Source organism: Procambarus clarkii, chromosome 45, assembly GCF_040958095.1.
Source record: "Procambarus clarkii isolate CNS0578487 chromosome 45, FALCON_Pclarkii_2.0, whole genome shotgun sequence".
Taxonomy (NCBI): domain Eukaryota; kingdom Metazoa; phylum Arthropoda; class Malacostraca; order Decapoda; family Cambaridae; genus Procambarus; species Procambarus clarkii.
The window spans coordinates 7,000,777-7,027,850 of NC_091194.1; the positions used below are offsets into that span (position 1 = coordinate 7,000,777).

At 38.3% G+C, this 27,074-nt stretch overlaps 1 protein-coding gene across 1 annotated transcript in view; it reads left to right on the plus strand.

The window, feature by feature from the left end:
* LOC123769828 (mucin-5AC) overlaps window positions 1-23,674 on the plus strand; it is a 98,906-nt gene extending 75,232 nt beyond the window's left edge. The window contains exons 5-9 of the mRNA XM_069301306.1: window positions 1,548-2,165; window positions 2,492-7,557; window positions 18,500-18,665; window positions 20,422-20,590; window positions 21,867-23,674. Coding sequence (XP_069157407.1) covers window positions 1,548-2,165; window positions 2,492-7,557; window positions 18,500-18,665; window positions 20,422-20,590; window positions 21,867-22,053 — 6,206 coding nt within the window. The 3' untranslated portion in view covers window positions 22,054-23,674. The remainder of the gene's footprint in view (window positions 1-1,547; window positions 2,166-2,491; window positions 7,558-18,499; window positions 18,666-20,421; window positions 20,591-21,866) is intronic.
* The last annotated feature ends 3,400 nt before the right edge of the window (window positions 23,675-27,074 follow it).

The window sequence follows — 27,074 nt, forward strand, 5'->3', positions numbered from 1 at the left end:
GTCAGCCGAGGTGGGTTGCTTCGGTTCTTATGCTTTTGGTTAGGTTAGACGGTTGGATTATTTACAGAGAATGGGCTGGGTGTAAATAGTATGTAACTTTTACACTGCTCCAAATGTCATATGGGATTTTTTCTGTACTATTTAATTTGTTAAATTTTTTTTAGTGAGGTGCACCTTGATGTAGTACTTTTAAATAGCTGTGCAGTTGAGGTGTTAAAGTTACGTTGTGGGTGTTTTGTCGAAGTATAATGATGCTGGCTCTACATTATGCTGCAGTGTATAGTGTGGAAGATACGGCACATGACAGTGCTGGTTCTACATTATGCTGCAGTGTATAATGTGGAAGATACAGCATGTGACAGTGGTGGTTGTAGGTGGTGATGCAGTATGTAGCCAAAAAGATGTGGCATGTGACAGTTCTGGGTTCGTGTGACTCTGCATATGGAGTGTGCATGATATGGCAAATGAATAGGATATCATTTTTGGTGTCTAATCTTGGTTTTCTCCACTGCTGTATTTATTACTGACAGATAACTCCCTCTATTGTTAAATCCTTGTGACGGGTCATTTTTAACACTGACTGATGAATTTGTCTCTTATTTCATATATTCTTTAAATTTTATCTTCTATTTGTCTTAGCGTTTGTTCAGTGTAAGAATTTCATCTTTGTATGGATCGTGACAGTGTGAGTATGGTGATGTGTTAGCTTTTCTCACCACACAGGATGATTCAGACATGTTTCTAATTGTTTGTTCATTTTTGTTGTGTTTGGTTTAATACACATACAGAAATTCAATCTCCTATTTAGTACAGTATACTTATTTCTTGTGAACAACTGAAATCCTATTTAGGCCTGCCGTTTTCATTTTTAGTACTTTTTCTCTTGTTTTTTTATGCGAAAAGTTCCTCTGCCAAAAATTTTAAAACCATCTTTTGTATTTTAACCAAGGAAGAAAAGCATCCTTAGTTCCTGTAATATTTTTATGATCTCTAGTTTTGAAATAAAAGGTTTAGGCTGAACAAAATTTAAAAGGAGAGGAAAGGTTGCATTTAATCCTGTATATAACCACAAAGTATTGGTCTGAAAATATAAGTACAGTAGTTGTTAGCTTGTATTCTTCAAAGTTTCATTTGTGTTTCGGATCTTAATTACCGGTATGCTTATTAGATAAACTTTCACATTCTTTTAAGTCTACAACATTTTGTTATTTGTAAGCATTAAGAGTTTTGTAAGTACAGTAGATCTATATATTTTGGGATTACACTTTTTTTAATTATAGTAAAACAAACCATGACCTCTAGTACATTAGAAAAAATAATGTACTTAATTTATGACTTAAGTTAGAACTATTTTTATATGTACAAATGTACTTATCTATGTAAAGTAGTGGTTACAAAACGCTAGGCTTACAGACTCGGGAAGGAATAAATGATCCCAATATGTAAGAGAGCTGTCTTGTATTCATTTATGTTGTGAAATGGATATATGTTTTTAGATTGACTTCCTGTGCGTATGTTTTGGGTGACAGCCTTGCATTCCATTGCAGGCTACCAGCCAGTGAGTGGGCCCATGCCGGTTAAAGCGAATTACACAGCCGCCACCTCAGACGGCTCCAGTCCCTACAAGGCTCCCAAGGGATCACCAGTGGCAGCAGCTCCCCCATATTCCTCTCCTCCTAGACTTACTTCTCCTCCACTACCTATAAAAGCTCCTCCCAGTCAATCTGGTTCTGAACCTTACACTCCACCATACCAATACCCAACCTATAGCTATCACCCTGCTCCACCACCACCACCACCACCACCACCTCCGCACGCAGCGCCCTATGACAAGTACTATCCACGGGGAGCAACTTACCAAACTTATCATTTCTACCCTCCGACATATTCCGGGGGTCAGTATGCTGCCCCGGGTGCCGAATATACGTATCCGCCCCCTCCACCTGGTGGTGTTCATTACTCGCAAGAGAGCTATACTTCCTACACCCTGTGTGTGCCCAACCCACCACCTCAGGGACCCCCTCAGGCACTAGCACTGCCTCCCCCACCGCCACCCACATCCAATGGCCCTCACCCTCCTGCGTATGCCACATATCACTACACGGAGTACACACCGGTCTTCACGTATCCTCCCCCGGGTACGATTGTTAAAATAAACTTCATAGGTGTGTTTTGTTTGCCCTGTTTGTTTGTTATAGATGCATGCTATAGGATATTTTGTGATTGTCTTGTGCTTTTTGGCTTGTGCTTAGTTACACTTACTTATGCTTAATCTTTTCGTTTATCATTTCGTACTGTGCCATAACATTGTTTTAGCTTTTAATATTTTATGTATTCCTGAAGCATGGTTCAAACAGTTTCATAGCATAGACATATATAAGTCTTAGTAAAAAAGCTCATTGATTTTATATATTTTAAATTTTTGTTTATAATTTTCATTGAAAGGTTAGATTAAAAGCCCTTGCTAACAGGTCATTTTGTCTTTTTACAGGGCCCTCATCACAGAGTACAATTTGCTGTCCAGTGGATCCAAAAAACGTGCATACTTGGCCCCCTACTGGAAATGGTAGAGGGTCAGAAGCTACGAATAGTGCAAGCCAGTGCAGTAGCATGGGTCAAGGCACAAGCCAGTGCAGTAGCATGGGTCAAGGCACAAGCCAGTGCAGTAGCATGGGTCAAGGCACAAGCCAGTGCAGTAGCATGGGTCAAGGAGCAAGCCAGTGCAGTAGCATGGGTCAAGGCACAAGCCAGTGCAATAGCATGGGTCAAGGCACAAGCCAGTGCAATAGCATGGGTCAAGGCACAAGCCAGTGCAGTAGCATGGGTCAAGGTGCAAGCCAGTGCAGTAGCATGGGTCAAGGTGCAAACCAGTGCAGTAGCATGGGTCAAGGTGGGGGTACAGGATACCAGTACCAGTATCACACCACACAACAGCCACCCCATCCTCCCCCTAGTGGAGCCCCACAAGGCTGTGGTGCAACTTCGGTATACCACTCCGGTCCTCTCACTACCGTGATGACCACTGGTACTCAACCAACCATCCAGGTGTTTGGTACTGTTGTGCCACAACAAACAGTAACTACAATGCCATCCCAGGATTCCCAGGCAGCTGCTGCCCCTCCTCCCAGTGCCCCCCCACCAGTGCCTGCCCCAGTGCCTCCCGATGTGCCTCTCTCTCAGCCTCAACTTGCCACCGCCACAACCATGGTGTCCATGGCACCAATCACTGTTACTGTGCCCATTAATCCTGGAACTCCTCATGGTTCTCAGTCTTTGGCACCGTCAGGCAGCGCTCAAACACAAGCAAGCACAACCATTTCTGAGGTTGCAGATATTACCTTAACTGTACCACAGTTAACAACATCTGTTGTTTCTGGAGTTATGCAGCCAAGTGTATCAGCTGTTCGTGTTATGACAGCTGTTTCATCTGAGGGGCCTCATCCAACTATACCTCCCTCAAGGCCTGAAGCAGGTGTTGTATCAGAGGCACCGCTGAATGCCACAGCTTCTGCACAAGTTACCACTGCTGTTGTCACTGGCATTTCTCAATCAACTGCTGGCCTTCCAGGAGTTAACACAGCTATTGTCACTGGAGTTCCTCAGTCAGTTTCAGCATCTGCAAGATCTGCTTCAGCTGATGTTGTAGCTTCATCACTGAAATCTGCTAATATTCCATATGGATTATCTCTGCCGGGTGGCACTCAGTCACAAGCTTTAGTTACTTCTCAAGTCTCCAAACCAGTTGTAAGTCACGTGCAAGTTGCTTCTACTGCAGTCACTAGTGCACCTCGGTCCACTGTGGCACCTACACAAGCATCTACAGCTGTTGTCACTGCAATACCTCAACCTGTTGTGGCATCCTTGCAGGCCACTACAACTATAGTCACTGCTATACCTCAACCTGTAGTGGCACCTACTACTGTTACTACAGCTGTAGTCTCTGATCTTCCTCATCCTGTAGTGGCTACTACTCAAGTAACTACAGCTGTAGTAACAGGTGTACCAAAGCCTGTTGTAGCAATTGAGCAGGTCAATACAGCTGTAGTAACAGGTGTACCTAAGCCTGTTGTAGCAACTGAACAGGTCAATACAGCTGTAGTAACAGGTGTACCTAAGCCTATTGTAGCAACAGAACAGGTCAATACAGCTGTAGTAACAGGTGTACCTAAGCCTGTTGTAGTACCTGAACAGGTCAATACAGCTGTAGTAACAGGTGTACCTAAGCCTGTTATAGCAACAGAACAAGCCAATACAGCTGTAGTAACAGGCGTACTTAAGACCGTTGTAGCAACAGAACAGGTCAATACAGCTGTAGTAACAGGTGTACCTAAGCCTGTTGTAGCAACAGAACAGGTCACCACAGCAGTTGTCACTCTCATACCCAAACCTGTTGTAGCATCTAGACAGATAAATACAGCTGTAGTAACAGGTGTACCTAAAACTGATAAGGCATCTTTGCAAGTTACTACAGCTGTAGTTGCTGTTATCCCTCAGTATGTTGTGTCACCTACGCAGGTAACTACAACTGTAGTCACTTGTATACCTCAGCCCACTGTAGTGACGCAGGTCACTTCGGCCATCTCCAGAATACCCAAATGCACTACAACTTCATCAGGAATCTCCACTCTGTGTCAGCCTGTCATCCAAACTCAGTCCACCGACATGGCTGTATCTGGGATACCTCGGCCGTCGGGTGATCTAGATGTGGTCAATAAACCCGATAGTAAATCCCATATAGCTTCCATACACAATACCAATGCTGGAGGGTCCACTGTGCCTGAACTCCTTGTAGTTTCCTTGCCAGATACCACAACTAGTGCTTCTTCCGTGCCTCAACCTTCCACACAAACACCTCGCGTAGATGTGGCTCAAGGCATTGCACCTGCCACCATAGGCGTGTTGGATTCTCAAAAGATATCGATGCAAGTTTCTACAGCTGTTATTTCAGGTGTGCCTAAACTTCCTTTGGTTTCTACACAAGCAAATACAGCCATTGTTTCTGGAGTGCCACGTCTTTCAGTAAGGCCAACGACGCAAGTCACGACAGCTAATATTTCTAGCATTCTGAACTCAGTGAAGCATGTTTCACAAGTCATGAAAACTCCCACAGAGATTCAGAAGATTAAAAATTCATCAACAAAGGCAGTAATAGACATTTCTGAACTGCAGAATGATGTTAGTGTGGCAGCCGATATTTTGTTTGGAGATAAAAGAAGTCAAAACCAAATAAATTCTGGCCAGAGCACTGAACATTGTTCTGTTGAGGCAAATAAAACTGCTTCAATATCTACTTTATCACAGCAAAATTTTAACGATGTTATCAAACATGTTGAATTCAAACAACAGACTGCAACAAGACTACTTCACGAACCCTCTCAGATCATGTCAGCTCTTGGGTCTTCCATAAAAGATGGATTACGAAATATGTGTTCTGTGCCTCCTATGAATGAGGGGGGAGTTATAATTAAAGAACTTCCTTCTGCAAATAAAATAAAATTAAGTTCCTCTATTTCAAGTCCAGTAATAGAATCTCAAACACCTGTCAGCACTGCCATATCTGCCCAAGTTGCTCCAGATTATGTAAATATTAATACTAGACCAAATAAAAGTTGGAGTCCAACGCAGTCAGGAATTACAGTTGAAACCCCACCATTTCCATGTGCCTCAAATGATGCTTGTGATGCTCAGACTACATCCTTGGTTAATAGTAGCTGTATGACCAGTGTGCCAGAAACAGATGGGAGTTTTACAGGAAGGGCATCGGATTTGGTCTCTTCTCCACTGATGACGTCAGTTGTGGCACCAACTACCATAAGCCATGCACTGGGTGGACTATCGGATAGTGTGGCTATTAGCCCCAGTAAACCAACAGTTGCTACTCAAACCACGAGTACAGCCCCTACTGTATGTAAATCCACTATGGCTGCTTCTAACAGCCAGCAAGGAACCATTTCAGTTGTGAGAGATAAACTAATTATGAGTGTACAGTGTAAAGAAGCACAAACTAAAGATAGTGACACAGGTAAAAATGGTGTTGCTAGTGGCTCTTCACATTTAAACTATCAGAGGCCAGGAACTCGCCACCTTCTCTGTCAAACTGTACCCACACCAATGCTTACTAAAACAGCCACTGCCCATTTGCCTAAACCTAAATCTTCAGCAAGTTCTAATATGCACCGAATGTTGGTAAAAACGGAAGACAAAAATAAAGATACTAAACCAAACATTCCAGAAAATGTTCCTATTACCCAAAATAATTCAGGTTCTTTTGAAGTATCAACATTATCCACAAATAAATTGCAGAAAGACGATCTAGGATCCGATTTAGTAGATGTGAAGACCGATATAATTGGCTTGACACCATTGGCCAGCAAGAGAGGCCAGCCTCTGAATGGAAGAGAGGATAGTGGGGACAACAACACATCAGACACACCATTTCCAAACCCTGATCCAATTTTTGACCATAAATCAACCACTATCAAGCCATACATTCAGAATGTGTCTCCTGAAAAAAAACCTGTTTTTACATATGAAACCGATTTGTGTAGGCAGAGGGCTACTGATTTAAGTCTTCAAGAAAGTAAAACGTTAAAACTACAGACAGATGATAAGAAGAAAGAAACCATATTCTCTTCCAAAATGTCTTTATCGCCTTCCAAGGAAATAGACTGTAAACAAGATATCAAACCCAGTGATACAATGAAATTAGTGAACATCAAGACTGAGGTTCTTCCAAAAATCAAGACAGAAAAATTGTCCCCTAAGGGAGTAACCAAGCTTTCTTCTCCTTCAATAATGTCTCCAAAAGAAAATCCTCTCTTTAAAGTAAAAACAATAAATGGTCAAGGTGACTTACCCCTAAACAGTGATTCTGTTTCTAAAAAATGTGACTTATCCTCTCCTACAAAAGCTGTGGGCGTTACAGATAGTTCGAAACTGACAAAAAGCATGAAAGATATAAAAAAGCCCCTTTTGGGGTTGTTCAGTGACCAAAGAGTGCCCAAAAATAGTGTAGTTGCATCTAAATCAAAATCAAAAGAGGCTTTTGATAAGAAAATAATTACCTCAACTAATAATCTAAAACGGAAAAATAGTGAGAGCCTCGGGACGGGTGGCAGTAAGGCAGTGTCAAGTACAAAAACGGGTGTACCAGAAGGTGCTTCTAAAGGTCTTGTGGGAAATAAGAACCAAAATGCAAAGTCACAAAAGACAGGCAAACCGCCAAAAAGTTCACCCAGTCGTTCTTCCCCAAATGGAAAATTAAATAGAAAAAAAAGCCTTTTAGCATATTTAAAGGAAAAAAATAACGAAAGTGATACATCCAGTGTCGAGTCAGAAGTAGCTAGTGGAGGACGGAAAAGATCCAGGAGCAAAAAGGAATCCCCAAAATCCAATAGTGCCTCTCCCTTTCCTACATTTCCCTCACTGCCAATAAACGCTGGTACTCGACGCAGAAGTGCGACGGTCCAGAGCAAGTGCAAGTCAACTAAGAAGCCAAAATGGGTTCACAACTGGAACTGGGAAGGTGAACCTTTTGAGGGAAAAATCTGGTTAAGAGTGAGTATTGGTGCATATCACTTTTGTTTTTTAGGGTTAGTTGTTTGCTTCAAAAATATTTGAGACAATCTATCTTGATAAAAATTATGCATTGATAGTTCTGCACCTTAATTATTTTGGAAACTGGCTTATTGAATATATTATACAAATAATTTTCTTATTTGAAATTGCACTATAAGAAATTCTATTATAAGGTGGAACATGTTAAATGTAAAAGGTTTAAAAAATTGAAATAATGATATTTTTGTATAAACTTCATGTTGAATATCGTACTTCAAAACTTGTACAACATTCCTTTATTACTTACACTATATACACATGTTCTTAGATTATGCATTTTATTTTGTATATAAGAACATTTAGAACATAGGAATTAGGAAGCACCACAGCAGGCCCATAATAGGTGGGTCTTGTTTAAATCCACCCCCTCTGTTAGTCCATACTAGGTTGGTTTTATTTAAATCCAGCCCCTCTGTTAGTCCATACTAGGTTGGTTTTATTTAAATCCAGCCCCTCTGGCCAATACTAAACAGCTGTTGTTTAAATCCACCCCCCCCCCCATCTCTGTTGGCACATACTAGGCAGGTCTTGTTTATATCCACTCACTCTTTCAGCCCGTACTAGGCGGGTCAAGTTTAAATACACTTCCACTGTTGACCCCTACTAGGGGTGTCACATTTAAATCCACTCTCTCACCCATATATTTATCCAAAATATTATTTAACCCTGTTAAATAATATACTAGGCCTAGGAAAATTTAGGTTTAGTTTTTGGCCTTTTCTGTCATGCCCTCTTATAAAGTCAATAGTACAAAACGTGAAGTTTGTTGGCTCCTATTCATTTTTGTATATTTGGCCCAATACTTGCTATAGGTACTATAATTTTTGAAGAATGGACTGGGCAGGTTAATATAAGTGCCTCATAAAGCACTACTGAATCCTTGTTTGGCATAATACATGATAGTCAAGTGAAGCTTCACACTTCGCTCGCATGCATAACTAAAACCAGTCATCCATCACCAGGTGACAGCACTGATCTTTGCCCAGGGTTCTGAATCCCAGATTATATCATATTACTCTCGACAGTGTTTACTGAAACATGTTTTCTGTGCATATTTGACTTTCTTATAAATATGTATCTATTTGTTTGCTTCTTGTTTTTGTGATTAGCAAGTTTTTGTTTGATTCTCTGGCACAGGTGTGGGCTCTGCCAGTGGTGCACAGGTGGGCTCACTGCCAGTGGTGCACAGGTGTGGGCTCTGCCAGTGGTGCACAGGTGTGGGCTCACTGCCAGTGGTGCACAGGTGTGGGCTCTGCCAGTGGTGCACAGGTGGGCTCACTGCTAGTGGTGCACAGGTGTGGGCTCTGCCAGTGGTGCACAGGTGTGGGCTCACTGCCAGTGGTGCACAGGTGTGGGCTCACTGCCAGTGGTGCACAGGTGTGGGCTCACTGCCAGTGGTGCACAGGTGTGGGCTCACTGCCAGTAGTGCACAGGTGTGGGCTCACTGCCAGTAGTGCACAGGTGTGGGCTCACTGCCAGTAGTGCACAGGTGGTATATTATTCTGGGAAGAGCCTCGGCGGCTCCTCGGAGCTATCCAGGCTGAAGGATATGTATATCTTTCTGGCAACAGTCAATGCATGGAGTTCTTGCCTACTGGGGACCACGAGCCAAAACCTGGCCCCCGCTCTAGAGAGGCACAAGGAGCAATGGCCTATAGAGACCCCCCCCCCCTGTGATTGGGAGCATTCTATGTCTGCCATTGACCGGGACAGGCACCCAGAAAGGTAGGCACCCCAAAACAAACCCCTATTCTGGTAAAAGTATTGCGACTGAAAGCCGAACAGGTGGACAGAACTCCCCAAACGAAAATTACCAAACTAGCATGATGTCATCATGTCGCCGCGCCGCTGTCTGCGCAACCCCTCCCTTCCCGGGAAGGGGAAGAGGGAGCCCCAGACCCATTCGCTGGCGACCCAACCTACAGTTCTTGGCTAATGGAAGTCTGGTGTGGTTGTACCTCTGGCTCCGGTTTTTGTTTCAGTTCTGTGCCTTGTGGTGTGGGCTGTCTCTACAGGTGGTGTGTGAGCCGGGAGACACATTCCACGGTACTAGGGCTGCATGTGCCTAGGGTTTCCCTTCTCTAGGTGCCCTGTAAGTACTGTCCTTGGGGCTTGGGGCCTCCTTCCACAAGTCACCTCGGGATCTACCTCTGCTGTGCCGCTTACTGCTCGGTACTTGGCCGCCCTTGGGGTCAGCTGGGGTTTTTCTTACCCTTGTTTGTCTCTGGGTAGGGGGTACTTTTCGTCACTGGTAGGGGTGCGGGGTACTGCACAGCTAGTTTTCACCTATGACAGCAGCTGGCTCTGTTCTGCCTGGGTACGTTGTCCTCTTGCGTGGTTTTTCTTTTGTTTTTGTTTTCTGCCTGGCGGGGGTACTGTCTGGCACAGTGGATTCTTATCTTAAGGAGCAACCAAAAGGCTGGGTCCAGAAAGGTGTTTTTCATATTGACCCAAAGCTGTACTTAGATACGTGTTTTTATAATCTGATACAGTCCTCCTACAGGTCAGTGTTATGCATGGTAGAATGTATGCATTTTTATTTCAAACTTGTAGGGTTTTATAGTAACATAGGTATAAGCTAGCAATGTAACAGGCATAAGTGAGCTATGTAACTTAGGCATGATTGAGGTATGTAAGAAGAATAAGTGAGCAATGTAACAGGCATAAGTGAGCTACAGGGTATTGCATTACTGTATAATTAATTGTTCCATGACTTTGCATTATCAATTTCTCTCATTTGATGTACAGTGAAACCTTATGAAACATTCTTATAATATATTATTAAACTTTTACTGAACTTTTAAATACTGTACAGTACCTTAAATATTGTATACTGTATTTTTCTTTGTTGGAGGATTCATGTCTTAGCCTACCTTGACAACTGGCTGCTTTGGGTTTCTGGTGAATTGGCAAAAGTCCCAGTTAGTTCCGTTCCAGGTTAAGACCTGGTTGGGCCTGGTATTGAATTCTCGGTTGACTTCCTTTTCCCTTCCACATGCAGTCCTGCTATGCTTGAACAGGCATCTCCAGCTGGTGGTGGTGGAGAGTCCCCAAGTTGTGCATCATTATACTGTATTGAGTAGCTGTACTGGAGCCTGAATTTTGCCTACATGAGTTATCCTCTAAAGTCTTCTGGATTCTCAGGGTTTGGCTATCCATGCAATTCACACTCAGGGTGTATCCAATGCTCTAGCAGACTGTTTCTTCCATTTCCATCCCAGTGACACAGAATGGATCATCAAAAATGTATTCTTCCAATTGGCTTTGTGGGATATTCAGTTGCCAGAGATGGACCTCTTCATGTCTGTATAGAACTGTTGGATTCTCATGCCAAATACTCTTGCCTCATATCATTCAGCCTCAGCAGAGCTGCTGTTGTTGGCATTCAGTGTTGACATTTTGTCAATGCTATTTTGTAAGTTGGTGCCATTTTTGGTGCCATTGACCTGTGATTTTGTTTCCTCTCGAATCTAATCATTTATTTCTTCTAGGTTTTTGGTTGCCCCTTCAGTTTGGGATTTTTTAAGCCCTTCCTTCACTCTTTAGAGTTGGAGAGCTTCGTGCTCTCCTTTAGAAGTGAGGGTTTTGTTTTATAAGTCCTGGTGAGCATTTTCTTCATTTGCAGCCACTGTAAGAGCCCTTGAAGAAAACCAGCATTGAATGTAATAAAATGCCTCCTGGTGGGATCTTGGTAGCTTTTTGGACCCTCCTGTTATTTTCTAGGGGCATTGACTTTGGCTGGCTCAGTGACAGGTGACTTGCCTGAACTGAGCTGGTAGCTGGGGGAGTGCTGCCACCTGGTGGTGGGCAATTGCTACCACAAGGTGAACTGCCTAACTACCAGGTGCATTGTTTTCTGTGTTTAGTTTTTTGCATTTCCTCAGTTTCCTGCTCCTGTATAATGGGCTTTGGGTGTCCAAATGGAGTGGAGCTATCCAAGTTGCTAGCAACAGGGATCCATGGAGGACCCATTAGAAAGAGGCTTTTCATTGCATTCATTGTTTTTTTAAATACAGTACAGTACTACTATTTAACACTTTCGCGCTCTCCGCAAAGGTCACTCAGCCAACTGAATGTGCGCGCTGCGTTTTTATCGCTTAAGCGTAAAAACAAAAATGTGTATACTCTTTTTACTCTTCTGACCTTAGTTCTCATGCTACGTATTTCATTTTGGTACCAACGTGTTCGCAATAAAATTCTCTAGAAGAACATTAGTAAAATAAGTCACGAAACATATAGGGATACCAGCACCAAATAAATAACTACGTAGATGACTCGCCGTGAGCGCCCATCAGCAACAAAATGTTTTTACTCTTGGGATTGTAATCACCTCCACACTTGTTCTACAGCGTTAATTTTGGTATCAATGGACTCGCAATGAAATTCCCAACACGGTGATATGAATATAAGCGTAGAATAATGATGCAGCCCGCCCGCAAGAGTGTGGGAAGTGGTGAAATTGTTACCCGGTATCGGTGACGGGACGACGCACGGCGCTTTGAAAGTTTATACTTATTTCACTCTCATGACATTAATTTTCTATGTACGTCATTCATTTTTATGTCAATGTGTTCGCAATAGAATGTTCTATGTGCCCATAGGTAAAAAATATCAACAAAGCGTAAGTTAGAATAGCGACAAATATAAAACAACGCTGGAACATATCAGTGAGCGTCAAACACACACGAAATATTTTTACTTTTGTTATGTTTGTCAAGATTATACTTGTTGCACACAGTTATTTTTGGTTGTATATTGATCGGAATAAAATTCCCTAAACAGACATATGCATATAATACATGATATGGGGGAAGAATTACCAGTATAAACGGCTAAAGTCACCCACCTGCAACCCGTTTGGGACAAAATACCATTTGATCGAAGTTATCCACACCTTTCATGAACTTATTGTACCATGCAGCCTAGTGGTGAGAAAGAGAGCCTCATAGCGCGCAGTTTGAAACAAACCCAAAGTAAATTGGATAAAAATTGAATTTTATACAAATATTTTAAAAGTTGACATAACTTTATGTCCACTATGCGTTTACGTTAGACGAAACCGAACGCGCCGGCGCGTCCAGATAGCGCGAAAGTGTTAATAGTAAATGGGAAACTATAGAATTTTTTTTTTAAGAAATATGGTCTAAATATTAATGATATCATACCGGTCCACGTTTTTCCCATATATTTGAAAGTTTGATTCCATAGCCCTAACTTTAATTTTGTTCTGTTGGTAGAAAACTCTTTCGAGAATTTTAGGACTTCCATTACATTACTGTATATAGAACTGCATATTTTTGAGGTTTCACTGTACTGCTCATTATTTACTTGAAAAATTATAGGATATGATAACAGTGTGATATATAATAAAGATAAATAAAATATATAAAAGATAAGTGTGTGTGTATGCATGTGTGTTTTTATATAAATATATAGTATATTATATGTAATATAGTTTATAAAATATAGAATATAGCTTATAAAATATACAGTGTATGTATGTCTATATATTATAGACACATGTTACTGAATATGACCGAAATATTTTTATCAAGTATTCTAGTGCAAATATTCTTCTGTATTTCTATTGTTCTTTTTCACTTGGGAAGGAAGTGAAAATGAAACTCTCCAAATTTCACGTGACAATTTTGCTGGGCCTGACACATGTCACTGAAGGACGTGTTTTACTTAAGCTCTCTTAAATATCTACAGAGGCAGAGGGAAAGTGAATACATATTAGTGGGTTTTACATTATATATGCAATGTAAAGTGGGGTGAGGTGAAGTGTTACCCACTAAAGGAAATAGGGCAATCTTGTTCTTTATTCTTCTTGGCTAGCGGGGGCAGTAGGTATGGTGTGAGGTGATAGTTCTCTCTTGGTCAGGTAGATAGCAGGATGTACCTCAGTGTTTGAAAGATGATACTATGGCTATGTCTAAACTCCTGTTGTCATTGTCTCTGTTGATTATTTTGGTGCTATTGGTCAGACTATCTCTGGTGATGGTCTAGTTGTCTGCAGAAATTATATGATCTTTGATGGATACTTGTCTTTGTGCACTTTCAAGTGCCTTTGGAGAGATGTTGTCTTGTCTGTTTACGGGTATTGAGATCTTTGAGATTGATAGTTTACAAGTAGGCTTGTGAAGGCAAGGTGACTTTTGTCTCTTACAGTACATTGCATTGGTGTCAAGTGAGCTCCTCAGTCTTCTTACTTTTGTAATATATTGTGAGCTGTATCTTCTGTTCAGTGTTGGTAAGGGTCACATTTTTGTTTATATCTTACAGGACATTTTTTTTATGTCTTGTGGGGAGTTGAAAGAAGTTCCTGTAGAAGAGGTTATGCAGATTCTGAAGTGTTGACCTCATTATCAGAGATAACATGATAGTTCACCCTCCTTTTAATGACCTCTTCATCATAACCATTAGAATATCCATTGTTGACAAGGATCTGCCTTATTGTACTGACTTCCTTGTCAACCTGCTTTCAATCGGAGCTGTGTGTAAGAGCATGGCTGACACGGGTTGACATTACTTCACATATACTGTACCATTTAGGGCACTCATTACTGGCATTAAGGCATATTCATATGTTGGAGCCACAACCCAGCCCCTTCACAGATGCACAGGAAGCGATGGCATTTATTTTCACCACCTCGCCGTGAAAAGCAACCACCGTCTCAGCATATACCTTCAGAGTATATCACCTAGGCTCACCTAGAAATTTGTTTTATTTCATTCAACTCTGGTTTTTCTCAACAGTATCCATGTAAAAATTTAGAAATAGAGCACTGAGAGGAGAAGCCATGGTGACACCATCTGCTGTACTTGTTTATATACTGAGACTCTCAGGTCTCAGGAAAGGTGCTTCTCTAGTACATGCTTCAAATAATTGCTTAAGTATGCATTCTAGCCTTTCTGGGATGTCAAGAATCATTGATCTAACCTTCTCGGTCATATTCAATATAACATACATTATATATATATATATATATATATATATATATATATATATATATATATATATATATATATATATATATATATATATATATATATATATATATATATATATATATATATGTCGTACCTAGTAGCCAGAACTCACTTTTTGGCCTACTATTCAAGGCCCGATTTGCCTAATAAGCCAAGTTTTCCTGAATTAATATATTTTTTCTAATTTTTTTCTTATGAAATGATAAAGCTACCCATTTCATTATGTATGAGGTCAATTTTTTTTATTGGAGTTAAAATTAACGTAGATATATGACCGAACCTAACCAACCCTACCTAACCTAACCTAACCTATCTTTGTAGGTTAGGTTTGGTTAGGTAGCCGAAAAAGTTAGGTTAGGTTAGGTTAGGTAGGTTAGGTAGTCGAAAAACAATTAATTCATGAAAACTTGGCTTATTAGGCAAATCGGGCCTTGAATAGTTGGCCAAAAAGTGAGTTCTGGCTACTAGGTACGACATATATATATATATATATATATATATATATATATATATATATATATATATATATATATATATATATATATATACATATATATATATATATATATATATATATATATATATATATATATATATATATATTATAATAATAATAGTAATAATAATAATATACTGGTATTAGACTATCATTGGTGAGGTGGTCAGAGTACTGTGTACATTCAGGGGTGATCCAGAGTAGCAAGGGGGGTTGAATCCTGGTTGGGTCATATTGAGTAGATTTGTCTTGTATTTCACGAAAGTGGAAAGGTTCTGAGGTATATAGGTCCTTGGAACATATTTGAAATTGTTTTAGAGATTTTAAAAATGAAAATAGTTAATGACTGTTTTTTATTTTGCCAGTTTCTATAATAATTGTGACAAGAGATTACCAAACATAATTAGCCTATTCTCTTTATAAAAAATGTATGTGTTTCATTTCATTCTTGAGTTGGGCACAATATCATTCCATTCTTGAGTTGAGTACAATATCATATCATTCTTGAGTTGGGTACAATATCATACCATTCTTGAGTCTGGCACAATATCATACCATTCTTGGTACAATATCATAGTATTTGTGAGTCTTGTACAATATCATAGTATTTGTGAGTCTTGTACAATATCATAGCATTCTTGGTACAATATCATAGCATTCTTGGTACAATATCATAGCATTCTTGAGTCTGGTATAATGTCATAGCATTTTTGAGTTCTTGAGTCTGGTACAATATCATAGCATTTTTTAATCTGATACAATATAATACCATTCTTGAGTCTGATATTATGTCTTGCCATTCTTGAATTTGATACAATATGATACCATTCTTGAGTCTGGTATAATATCATGCTATTTTTGAGTCTGGTGCAATATCATACTATTTTTGAGTCTGGTACAATATTATACCATTCTTGAATCTGGTACAATATTATGTCATTTTATAGTCTGGTACAATATCATACCATTCTTGAGTTAGGTATAATATACTAATCTGAAATGGGTTATAGTTGGTTTTGTCTCAAATTTATATCCTTTAAAATTCTATATACCTTAACCTATAAATTTCATGCAGCATAATGATGATAATGCACTTAATTGAATGTGGAATTAACTAAGAGAATGTAAGTAGATATCATGCGCATGTTTTCTAGGATTACAGTCTGGTAATTCTAGAGGCATTTTGTGCTATTATTATTATATATTATAGGTTAACTGCCCACTTCTAACTTTCCACACACTAGAAAGTTTATATAGTACTTAGGATTAACTATTATTAATGGAAATTTATGAGAGGTCGCAAGGTTCGGCGGTGTGCGTCCTCGACTTACAATCAGGAAACCCCAGGATTAATCGTCGGGCAGAACAGAAATGGTTGGGCATGTTTCCTTTCACATGATACCTCTGTTCACCTAGCATTTAATAAGGTTCCTGGGAGTTGGTAGTTGGCTTAGCTAGGGGGACTTCGATAAGCCTAAGTACAGACTTTCTGTCCCCGATAACAGGACTTATTACTTTGTTTACAAATGTCAAGATTAAACGAGTACGCCCTTACCGATGCTTTTTAGTGCGGGAAAGTCATTAGTTAGCATGAACCAATAAATTTTAAATGTTAATACTGTAATAGTCATTAAATTAAATTTTTACTTTATTTACAATACATACTTTTAAGTACAGTATTTACAAAATATAAAAATAAACTTAGTGCAATTCATCATTAAGTTGGTACAGGTATTGTCAAGCACTTTTATGTGGTAGAATAAGCTTGGAACTTGTTTAACATTCAGTAGGTGTAGTATGTTTAGTAAAGCAAGCACTCACAAGCTCATATCCTCACATACCCCAAAAGCTCACAATCACACGCACTCAGAAACTCCGACACGCTCAAAGAAGCTAACACTCACAAACACTAACAAGCTCAGCCACACACACTCATGAGCTCACAGCCACACACACACATAAGCTCACAGCCACACACACACATAAGCTCACAGCCACACACACACACACAAAAAAGCTTACATCTATATTATATATTAATTATATCTACACACACTCACATGACCTTGCACTATGCTCACTTTTTCTCTCACCACTCAGATTGAATAATCCACTGTTTCCAGTGCCTGGTTGTGAATGGAAGTCTTATCAGTCAATCTCACCGATCATAAACTTTAACAGCATCAATTTTGCATTCTCACACATGTACAAACACACACACACACACACACACACACACATACACACACACACACATACACACACACACACACACACACACACACACACACACACACACACACACACACACTTAGGTAATTACACACTTCAAACATGGAACCTAGCTGATATGCAGAAAAGATAAAAATACTGTAGTTCCAATCTTCAAAAACTGGTAACAAACAAAACCCCTCTAAGTTGTAGGTCCCGTATCATTAACAAGTGTGGTAGTCAAATCACTTGAGAAATAATGAAAGCTAAATTGATAGAATACCCAGAGATAAATGACATTATAAATGACAGTTCGACTTTCAAATTGAAAACTCCTGTGTAACAAATCTACTTGCGCCATAGAGATCCTACAGAAAAGAGATAGTTGCGTTGACTGTATCTGTCTGGACTTAAAAAAAAAAAACTTTTGACAGAATCCCACACAAGAAGCTGTTATGGAATCTAGAGCATACATACACGTACAGTACTGACATGTATGAAAATGCATAAGAAATTATTAATTACATTTCTAAGACCAAAATTAAAATACTACGCTGTAGTTATGCTATGTCCATGTCTCAAGAAGCACATTAACAAACTGAAAAGGTGCAAAGACATGTTACTAAATAGTTTCTGAACCTAAAAGAAGAATTATGAGGAGAGGCTGGAGGCATTAAACATGACAAAGCTAGTACACTGTAGATAAAAGGAAAAGAGGTGATATGATTGCTACATTCAACATCGTGACATTAATAAAGAAGTTGACAAGGAAGAATTTTTTAAATATGCAACTTCAAGAACAAGAGACCATAGATTTAATCTAAGAAAGCAAAGATATAATTTTTTTTGCAAAAGTTCTCTTTTGTGAACAAAGATGTGGACTGTTGGAATAATTTAAATAAGAGGGTGTTGATGCCAAAATAATTTGAAGCATCAAAATAACATATGACACATTATAAGAAAGACAGAACTCATCCTGTAATTACAGTTAGGTAATTAAATGCACAAAATACACACACACACACACATGCACACAGCATACACTAATAAAGATTTTCATGAACTGTTTACAAATTATAATACTGTCTATACATTAATATTTTTCATTACTGTATTTTCAGTTTGTAATTTATGGAAATTTATATTTTTTGAAAAGAAAAATTAGAATTTTCTCAATTACAGAATGATGAACTGGAACTTGTTAGAACATGTTACACAGCTATAAGCCACAGTAAAGGTGGTGAGGTGGTGCGTGTCCGTGACTGTGTTCTTTTACGGTCTGGTCCACGGAAAACAGATCTTCCTTTTGTTGCCAAGGTTGCTGCGTTGTGGGAGGACCCAGAAACCTGTAAGTTTGCTGCAGTACTTTTACATTTTGTTATCCATATTTTTCAGGATTTATGGCCAAAATACTTTGCATATTGAGAAAATCAGTAGGAGCCATGAGGAGGATTCAAGCCCTCGCACTTGGTACTCCCATGCACACACCCTAGACAGTTACACCACGACATGGTCAAAAGCAATGCAACCAGTAATTCAGCTAAATCCTCTAGGGGTCCTGAGGCTGCTACTGAAGCCCAATCAGGGTTTCACCCATCATGCTCATGCACTCTGGGTGTGGTCCAGGAGTTCTACATCTAATGCTCCTTTCAAATGCACAAAGGAATCACATTAACATGATATGTCAATTAAAAAATCAGTAGGAGCCATGAGAAGGATTCGAACCTGTACTTTGGACCCAAAGCACATGCCCTAAACCACTAAGTCATGATATGCTACAAGAGTAATGCAACCTGAGATTCAACTGAACCCTCTAATGTACTGTACTGTAGTTGGATTGTTCCTTTACACCTTTTCTTATTTATATATCCATAGTTCATGAACAATTATATTCATGGTAAATTTGTACTATACCATAATACAGTATTTTGAATTCTTGACTCACCTTGAGTTTTATACATTATACGGTTGTTTACATTGTATAACATACAAATGGAGTTCCCTTAGTGGCACTGGTTGGTACCAGAGCCATTTTGGACCATAGCTATTTTGCAAGTATGGGATAATGCACTCCAGAATTTAGAGTACAGTACAATGTGATGCATCTGAAAAATTTATATTACAGTACATTGTGTGCCTATATTACATTGCTATAAAGTGTATAGTAATGTACTACAGCTTTAAATATAGTAGAACTGTGATAGAATTGAGTTACTGCAATCTGACCTGTAATAAACTTGGTGGGCTATTGTTTTATAAAACAGTTCCTTCTTGTTGTAAATGATAAATGATGCAAAAATAGTTTATAAACAATTAATTTTGAATAGGTATATATGACATGATTAGTGTGTTGCCTAGGCTACTGCACAGTACAGTACATCATTTTGCCAAAGTTTCTCCTGGTATACTGATTGCTTAATGAAGCTAGGTCAGTAGTCAACACCGACACAGCACGAATCTTTTCAAACTGTACATTTTGAGTTGTACTGTACTAATGCTAGGAAGACTGAAGTGCACACACATTGTTATTTCTATTTCAGCACAGCCTATGGGGGTGTGCAAAAATGTTTTATTAACCCTTTCATGGCTTCAACCACTATCTGTGACTACGTCTTTTGCTCCAACCACTATCTGCGACTATCTCTTGTGCTCCAATCACTATTTGCGATAACCTCCTGGCCTGACGGCTGAGTGGACAGTGCTCGGGATTCGATGTCTTAAGGTTCTGGGTTCGATCCACGGTGGAGGCAGAAACAGATGGGCAGAGTTTCTGTTACTCTGATGCCCATGTTCACCTAGCAGTAAATAGGTACCTGGGAGTTAGACAGCTACTACAGGCTCCTTCCAGGCGATATGTAATAAAAAGGAGGCCTGGTCGAGGACCGGGCCGCGGGGATGCTAAGCCCCGAAATCATCTCGAGATAACCTCTTGTGCTTCAATTACTACCTGCATTTGCCTCCTAAGTGCAAATTGCTATGCATATGTGATTTTTACCCATTTGGTTTGTTAGCTATTTTTGTCAGGCATACCCTAATGTAGTACTTTTAATTTAAATAGCTGAGTAGTCCAAGAGTTAAGCTGTACTTTTTGTTTCTTTTTACAGCTGACATGATGATGTCAATTTTATGGTACTATCGTCCGGAACATACAGACTCAGGGAGACGCCCAGATGACCTTCCTGATGAGATCTTTGCCTCTAAGCATCGGGATCATCTTAGTGTCGCTTGTATTGAGGATCGTTGCTATGTCCTCACCTTTAATGAATACTGCCGGTTAGTGAGTGGGTTTTGTTTTGTATTTGGAGTGTGGAAAGAGTGCAATTATTCTATTGGGGAACATTTGGGTGTTTGATTTCAGATGAATTTTTTATGCCCATATTGTTTAATATTAATCATATTTTTGTTATAATGTTACAGTACTAGAATTTTGTTTAAGTAAATTGCAAGTTATCACAAATATAGTGATAAGATTATGATATATAGTGCATGTGCTTCAGGAGTTCAGGGACCCAAGTTTGATCCCATCGTTTGGCTTCAATATCTCCTTTGCGTGTTATCCTTTCCTAAAATTTTAAATGTAAAATTATGACTGATATTAGTGCTAGAGAGGAAGATTATGAGGATATGTGATGTTTCAGTCAACATCTGGAGAAGATAAGTGAAATAGACACAAACATGTTTTATTTACAAGTCTTTAGTACATTGGTTCTATAGTATCCCTACTGTAGCAGCCTTGGATAACACTGTAAAGTATCCCAATTATAACAGCTTTCGATAACACTGTAAAGTATCCCCATTGTAACAGCTTTGGATAACACTGTGTAGAATATCCCTACTCTGACAGCCTTAAATAACACTCTGTAATGAATGTTTGTCTTCCTGGATAGTGTTATTTCTGATTGCTTATGCCTCCAAAGTATTGAAAATGGCTGTTATTCCCCTCAAACTTTGCTTTGATCTTTGCCTCAGACAGCTTAGGGAAGACGTTTTGAAGGTACCTGAAGCATGCCGACCTATGAAGCAATGTGTCTCAGATCTAGAGAAGGAGTTGGCAGCATTCAGGTTCTGTACCTTCAAGACGTGTTCCCTAAGCTGTCTTAGGCAAAGGTCAAAGTTTGAGGGAAATAACAGCCACTTTATATATTTTAAAGGCATAAGCAATCAGAAAATAACACTTGCCAGGAAATTGTTTTGTTATATTATGTAATATTTGTGTTTCTGTTGTTACACTCAACTTTTTAGTCATGATTTTTCTCTGCATGGTACTGTGCAGCAATTACACATAAAATGGTAAATGTTCCAAGTGGGTAAAACATCTTCGAGTAACTTTTAATTTACATTGGATCAGTGTTTTCAGTGGTGATCCAATGTTACATTGTCATATTTATCCAGATTTTCCTGGGAGAGGATGGGGAATGGATAATGTATAACATCCCTGCCTCTCTTATATATAATTACAGGGTATTGATGATACTAAATTGATTTATTTCTGTTAGCATAAATAGGAGTGTAATAATCATGTGGCCTATTATTTTCTCTACTCTTTTAGGTATAGACGCTTCCTCCGCCTCCTTCAAGAAGGAATGCATCCAATAGCAAAACCTGTTCCAGAGCCAGAAGAAGGGTATTGTCGCAAAGATCGTCAGCCACCTGAATGTGTAGTGCCAGAACTTCTTTTCTTTTGCCGAAGAGTGTATGATTACCGCATAAAAAGGTTATTAAAGAACCCTTACTGAAGGTGTGCTGGGGGGGAGGGGCCAGAGTGCGGGGAGGGACCAGAGTGTGGGGTGCAGGGGCAGCAGTGCGTGTGGAACGAGACCAGCGAGGAGATTTTTAATAATACATGTACTGACAGTGATGATGAAGCATCAAGAGTTTTTGAACTAAATGCACTCTTTTTCGTGTGGCCAATAAACTGAGAAATTTCTGGATGTCCGAGGCATTCCAGGCAAATTTATTTATCTTAAATTAGTAAATTAGTACAGAATTTTTAAGTACTAAGGATATATACATACATATATACATATATATATATATATATAAATAATATTTATATATTAGTATTTATAAACTAAATATATTATCAGAATGGATAATTGAACTGAAAATCAAAGGAGTGTGAATCATTAAGGAAAAAGTTACGTCATTTAGATTACTGCCAGAAGGCTTGGTCAGAGACCAGGCTGCGGGGATTTTGATCCTCGGAACCAACGCAAGATAACCGCCAGTGTTTCTCTTAGTTTAATGATTAGTGTCACAATAAGTATTTTGTCATATGATAAGCCAATAGGTCTGTACAAAACACAAATTTTTATATGTATGCATTGCTTGTGGTAAGCATCAATTTAATGTCACCAGTATGATGTATTAGTTAAGACTTATTTATGAAGGAAGGTTATGCTTAAGGATGAATTCATTGTTGCCAGTCTTAAGCTATCTCCTTGCTTAATTGGTGGTTAAGCAAGTTACTTTGTTTTATTATTAGTTACTGTGTTTTATTATTAACAAGTTATTTTCTGAACCAAAGTTTCAAATAATCTTTCATCTACTCATATTCCTTTAATTCTTGTCTAGCCAAATATAGCCTGTGTGAAAAAGGTAATTAGATTTATACTTTTCTCTTGCTGCTGCTTCCTTCATCTTGTAGTTAAATGACGTAAAAGTTTGTAGTGATCCACGAGAAAACAGCTAGGGGAGTCAAGTTTAAATTTATTAATCTTTGAAAACGGGTAACGTATGTGCAAGTCAAATACAGTTAGTCTAAACTATGGTATGGATGAGGGGTCTCGTTTTTAGTAAGAATGTGGGGTTTAAAATGGTAAACTTGTAGGAATGAACTGCTCTTGTTTTATATAGAGCTATTTGACACATATCTCTCAAAGTATATGGCACAGATTATGCAGTAATGCGTGCGGGCCAGTAAATAATAATACGGTTGAGTTGTGTAGGTAGCAAGACATCACACAACTTGTGATAACTCCGGTACATGTCGGTGAGAACTGATTCATATAAAAATTAATTCAATTCACATGTCAGGTTTGCATGACCTGACATGTTACTGCATCATCTCATTCTTTGCACTATAAGTCAGCTGAAGGGTTTTTCTAAAGAATTAATTTTAATGGATAACGAGTAAAAAATTGAATTTCTAATTGTTTTAGTTGTTTTTTAATTTCATATTTGATTTGATATGTGTTTTGATAATCTTTACATTATAACAAGGTTGTTAATATATTAATAATTGCCTTTTTATTTATTTATTTAAAATTGGTTTGTTACTAGTGTACACATGCAGGTTGACTTGCTAGAATCTTTCATTTTGTATATAGAAAGTGAAAATAAATTTCAATTACATTGTACACTCTACCCACTTATTAAAGTAACCATCACATAAACCCCATTCCCTCCCCCCCCCCCCTTCCCCAAACACACACACAGAAGCCATCGTAGCCCAGCTGTAGGAGCATCCTCTGCGGGCTCACAGTCCAGAGTTCCACCCAATGACAATGGTTGCTTCTTTGATTGTTCATGTAATAAATGTTTTTTTTAATAAGGCCACTCGATAGCTCTGTCGATAGAGCTTCGGGTTCACGCAAGTGGGGGTCCACAGTTCGATTCTCCTAGTGCCGAAGTGAATTGAAAAATATAAATTGTTGCTCCCTAAGGAAGATATAGGAGTGAACTACCGCCAGTCCTCAATAATAATACCAATTCTCTTTCCTATTTTTATATTACAAAGTCGTTGCATGGTGGTCTAGGGCACTAGCTTGAGAGTACCAAGTGAGGGGTTCGAATCCTCCTCTTGGCTACCACTCTTTTTAACAAGTTAGATGAGAAGGTGGTGGAGGCCAAGACCATCAGTAGTTTCAAAGCGTTATATGACAGAGTGTTGGGAAGACGGGACACCACGAGCGTAGCTCTGATCCTATAACTACACTTAGGTAATTACACACACACACACACACACACATATATATATATATATATATATATATATATATATATATATATATATATATATATATATATATATATATATATATATAAAACTGAAAACTCACAACTCACACCCCCAGATGCATGCATATATATATATATATATATATATATATATATATATATATATATATATATATATATATATATATATATATATATATATATATATATATATATATATATATATATATATATATATATATATATATATATATATATATATACACCCCCAGATGCATGCATATATATATATATATATATATATATATATATATATATATATATATATATATATATATATATATATATATATATATATATATATATATATATATATATATATATATATTTTGTTTACAGTGGCACCTCCAAAATATTAATTATCACAAAATTTTCCACATTTTTAAATTTTTCCATGTCATACTCAAAAGGAAAATAAAACATAAAATTATGTTTTAAATATGCTCAATGCCTTTCCCAAGATGCCAACACTCTCTTAGTGCTGAGTTAATTTAAAAATATAATTGAAAATATCATCAGAGCCATTCTTAAGATGATATTATTCACACCATAAATTTTGTTTTCTTCCCTGAGCAAAATATAAATGTCAACTTATCATATAATGGACATCTACCAGGAGAACTTGACTGTAAAGAGATTTGAACCTCATCAGAACTAAATCCCAGGATCCAGCTTCCCAACCTATTTGTTATGGGGACATTCTCATGAGCATTATCCGAGTTTGTGGGAGTTTGTGCAGAACGTGCCTGTGAGTGCCGAGACATGTGGAACACTGTAGATATTGTCTGCAAATGTTTGGTTGGGAGAGGAACTATGAGAGATCTCTGGGGATAGAGTGGCCTTGATTGAATAACCTTGTTGAAGGAAATGGTGCCCGCTTAACCTTGTCGAAGGAAACACGTCACCCTCCGGTCTCGCTCCGCCATAGCCCCAGTGGTTATGAAGCAGGATATTCATGTTTATTCAATGTTATTAGTGAGAATTTACTTATTTGTAGTGACAATAGGGGTCTCCCTGAATAAATTTGTGTAAATAGTTGATGATGTAATGAGTATGAGTGACAGGAAATACATTCTTAACAAGTGGAAGGATGTGTGCAGGAACAGACCTTCTTATTGCTTGTCGCGGCAAGTGAAGTCACCTGCATCAATTTATATATGTGCATAACAGAAGACTAATATATCTAGATTTGTTTTCACGATTTTTTCTGTAGTTTACGTATGTTCTACTATATTTTCATAAGAATAAACAATATTCTGAATTTCCAAAATAATTTTTTTACTTCATAATTTTTGGAGATCTGGATTTGGTAGTTGCCACTGTATTATTATATTTTTAAAATTACAGTATACATAGGTTTGTGTGTGTATTATGCATACATATGTACTTACACAAATTCACATGCACACGCATATATACTGTATATGCAAAAACACCAGACTGAAATAGAGAGAGATTCAGCTCTGGCATTTTTGTCGGTCTCCACTGGCTGGCATTTTCAGGATGTAGTGAGGAACGGATGCTGTATAAAAGTTTATTGCAAGCCTTAGTAATATTCACTCTCTCAGGAGACAGGTTAATCCGCAAGTTTTACTTTTTCACTCTCACAAATAAAATATTTTATTTTGATTTCTTTTATCGTGACCTTCAAGGGAATTGTTTTGGAATTTTCTTGGCGCCTATTTTTTTGTCTGTTGCATTTTTACGGTAGAATAGTCAACATACGTAAATAGTCATCATGCGTAAATAGTCATCACATGTATATGTACAAACCCTATGGTAGCCAATGAAAGTACAAACTTTTCTTTGGGTGAATTTGTGTATAATTTTAGATTAAATTTGTTGTTTTTCAATGTTTTTCTATTCAGATGTGTATACGTTATATCCTATAAGGTTTTGTTTATTTTTTTGCTAAATACTACAGTAGAGGGAAGGACACAAAGGTTGTATGTAATGCAACAGTGAAAGGTTCATAAGTTTTGGAAAATCTTATTAACCCTTAAAGGTCAGGTAACATCATATGTTGATCTCTTAGGCCAATGTGGTTATCATCAATTGCTGGATTTTAATTATTATTGGCCAGTTTTTATACAAATGATGTAAATATATAGTTATACTGTACAAAAAAGACTTAGATATGTTTTTTTTTTGTTTTTTTTTTGCCCTTTTCCTTACTGTTTGCATGAAAATGTACAGCATCTGTAAGTTTTTTTGTTTTTTTTTACACAGACAGGGGTATCAATTTTGATGATAGTTGTTCTTTGAGGGTTAATAAAGGATTTATAATGCACAGTACCATATACAGTACGTATATCCAAAAATAGATATGAAATTATTATAGCTAAAGTAACCGTGGATTATTTGTTGCTAACATATTACAGTACGTATTGTTAAGTTTTTACACGACAGTAGAAAACTCGCTTAGACTGCATTTGATGGGCTGGAAAAGATTAGGTGATCATGAGGGAGAACATGGTAAGCCAGTGTTACTATAGCACTTGTAAGGGCTATGAGGGTCAGGGAGCCAGGGATGTGAGGATGGGGTGAAGAAACGGTGCTCAACCACTTGAACCATCAGGGGTTGATTGCTGGAGAGGATTAGTTAACTGATAAGTTCTTGGTGGACCAGAATATCATGTCCGCTTTACCAGATGGCAGGTATATTGCCTCAACTTGACAGAAAAAATATAAATATTTGATTTCTTCAAAGGTTTTACTATTCTGCTTTTATTACAAA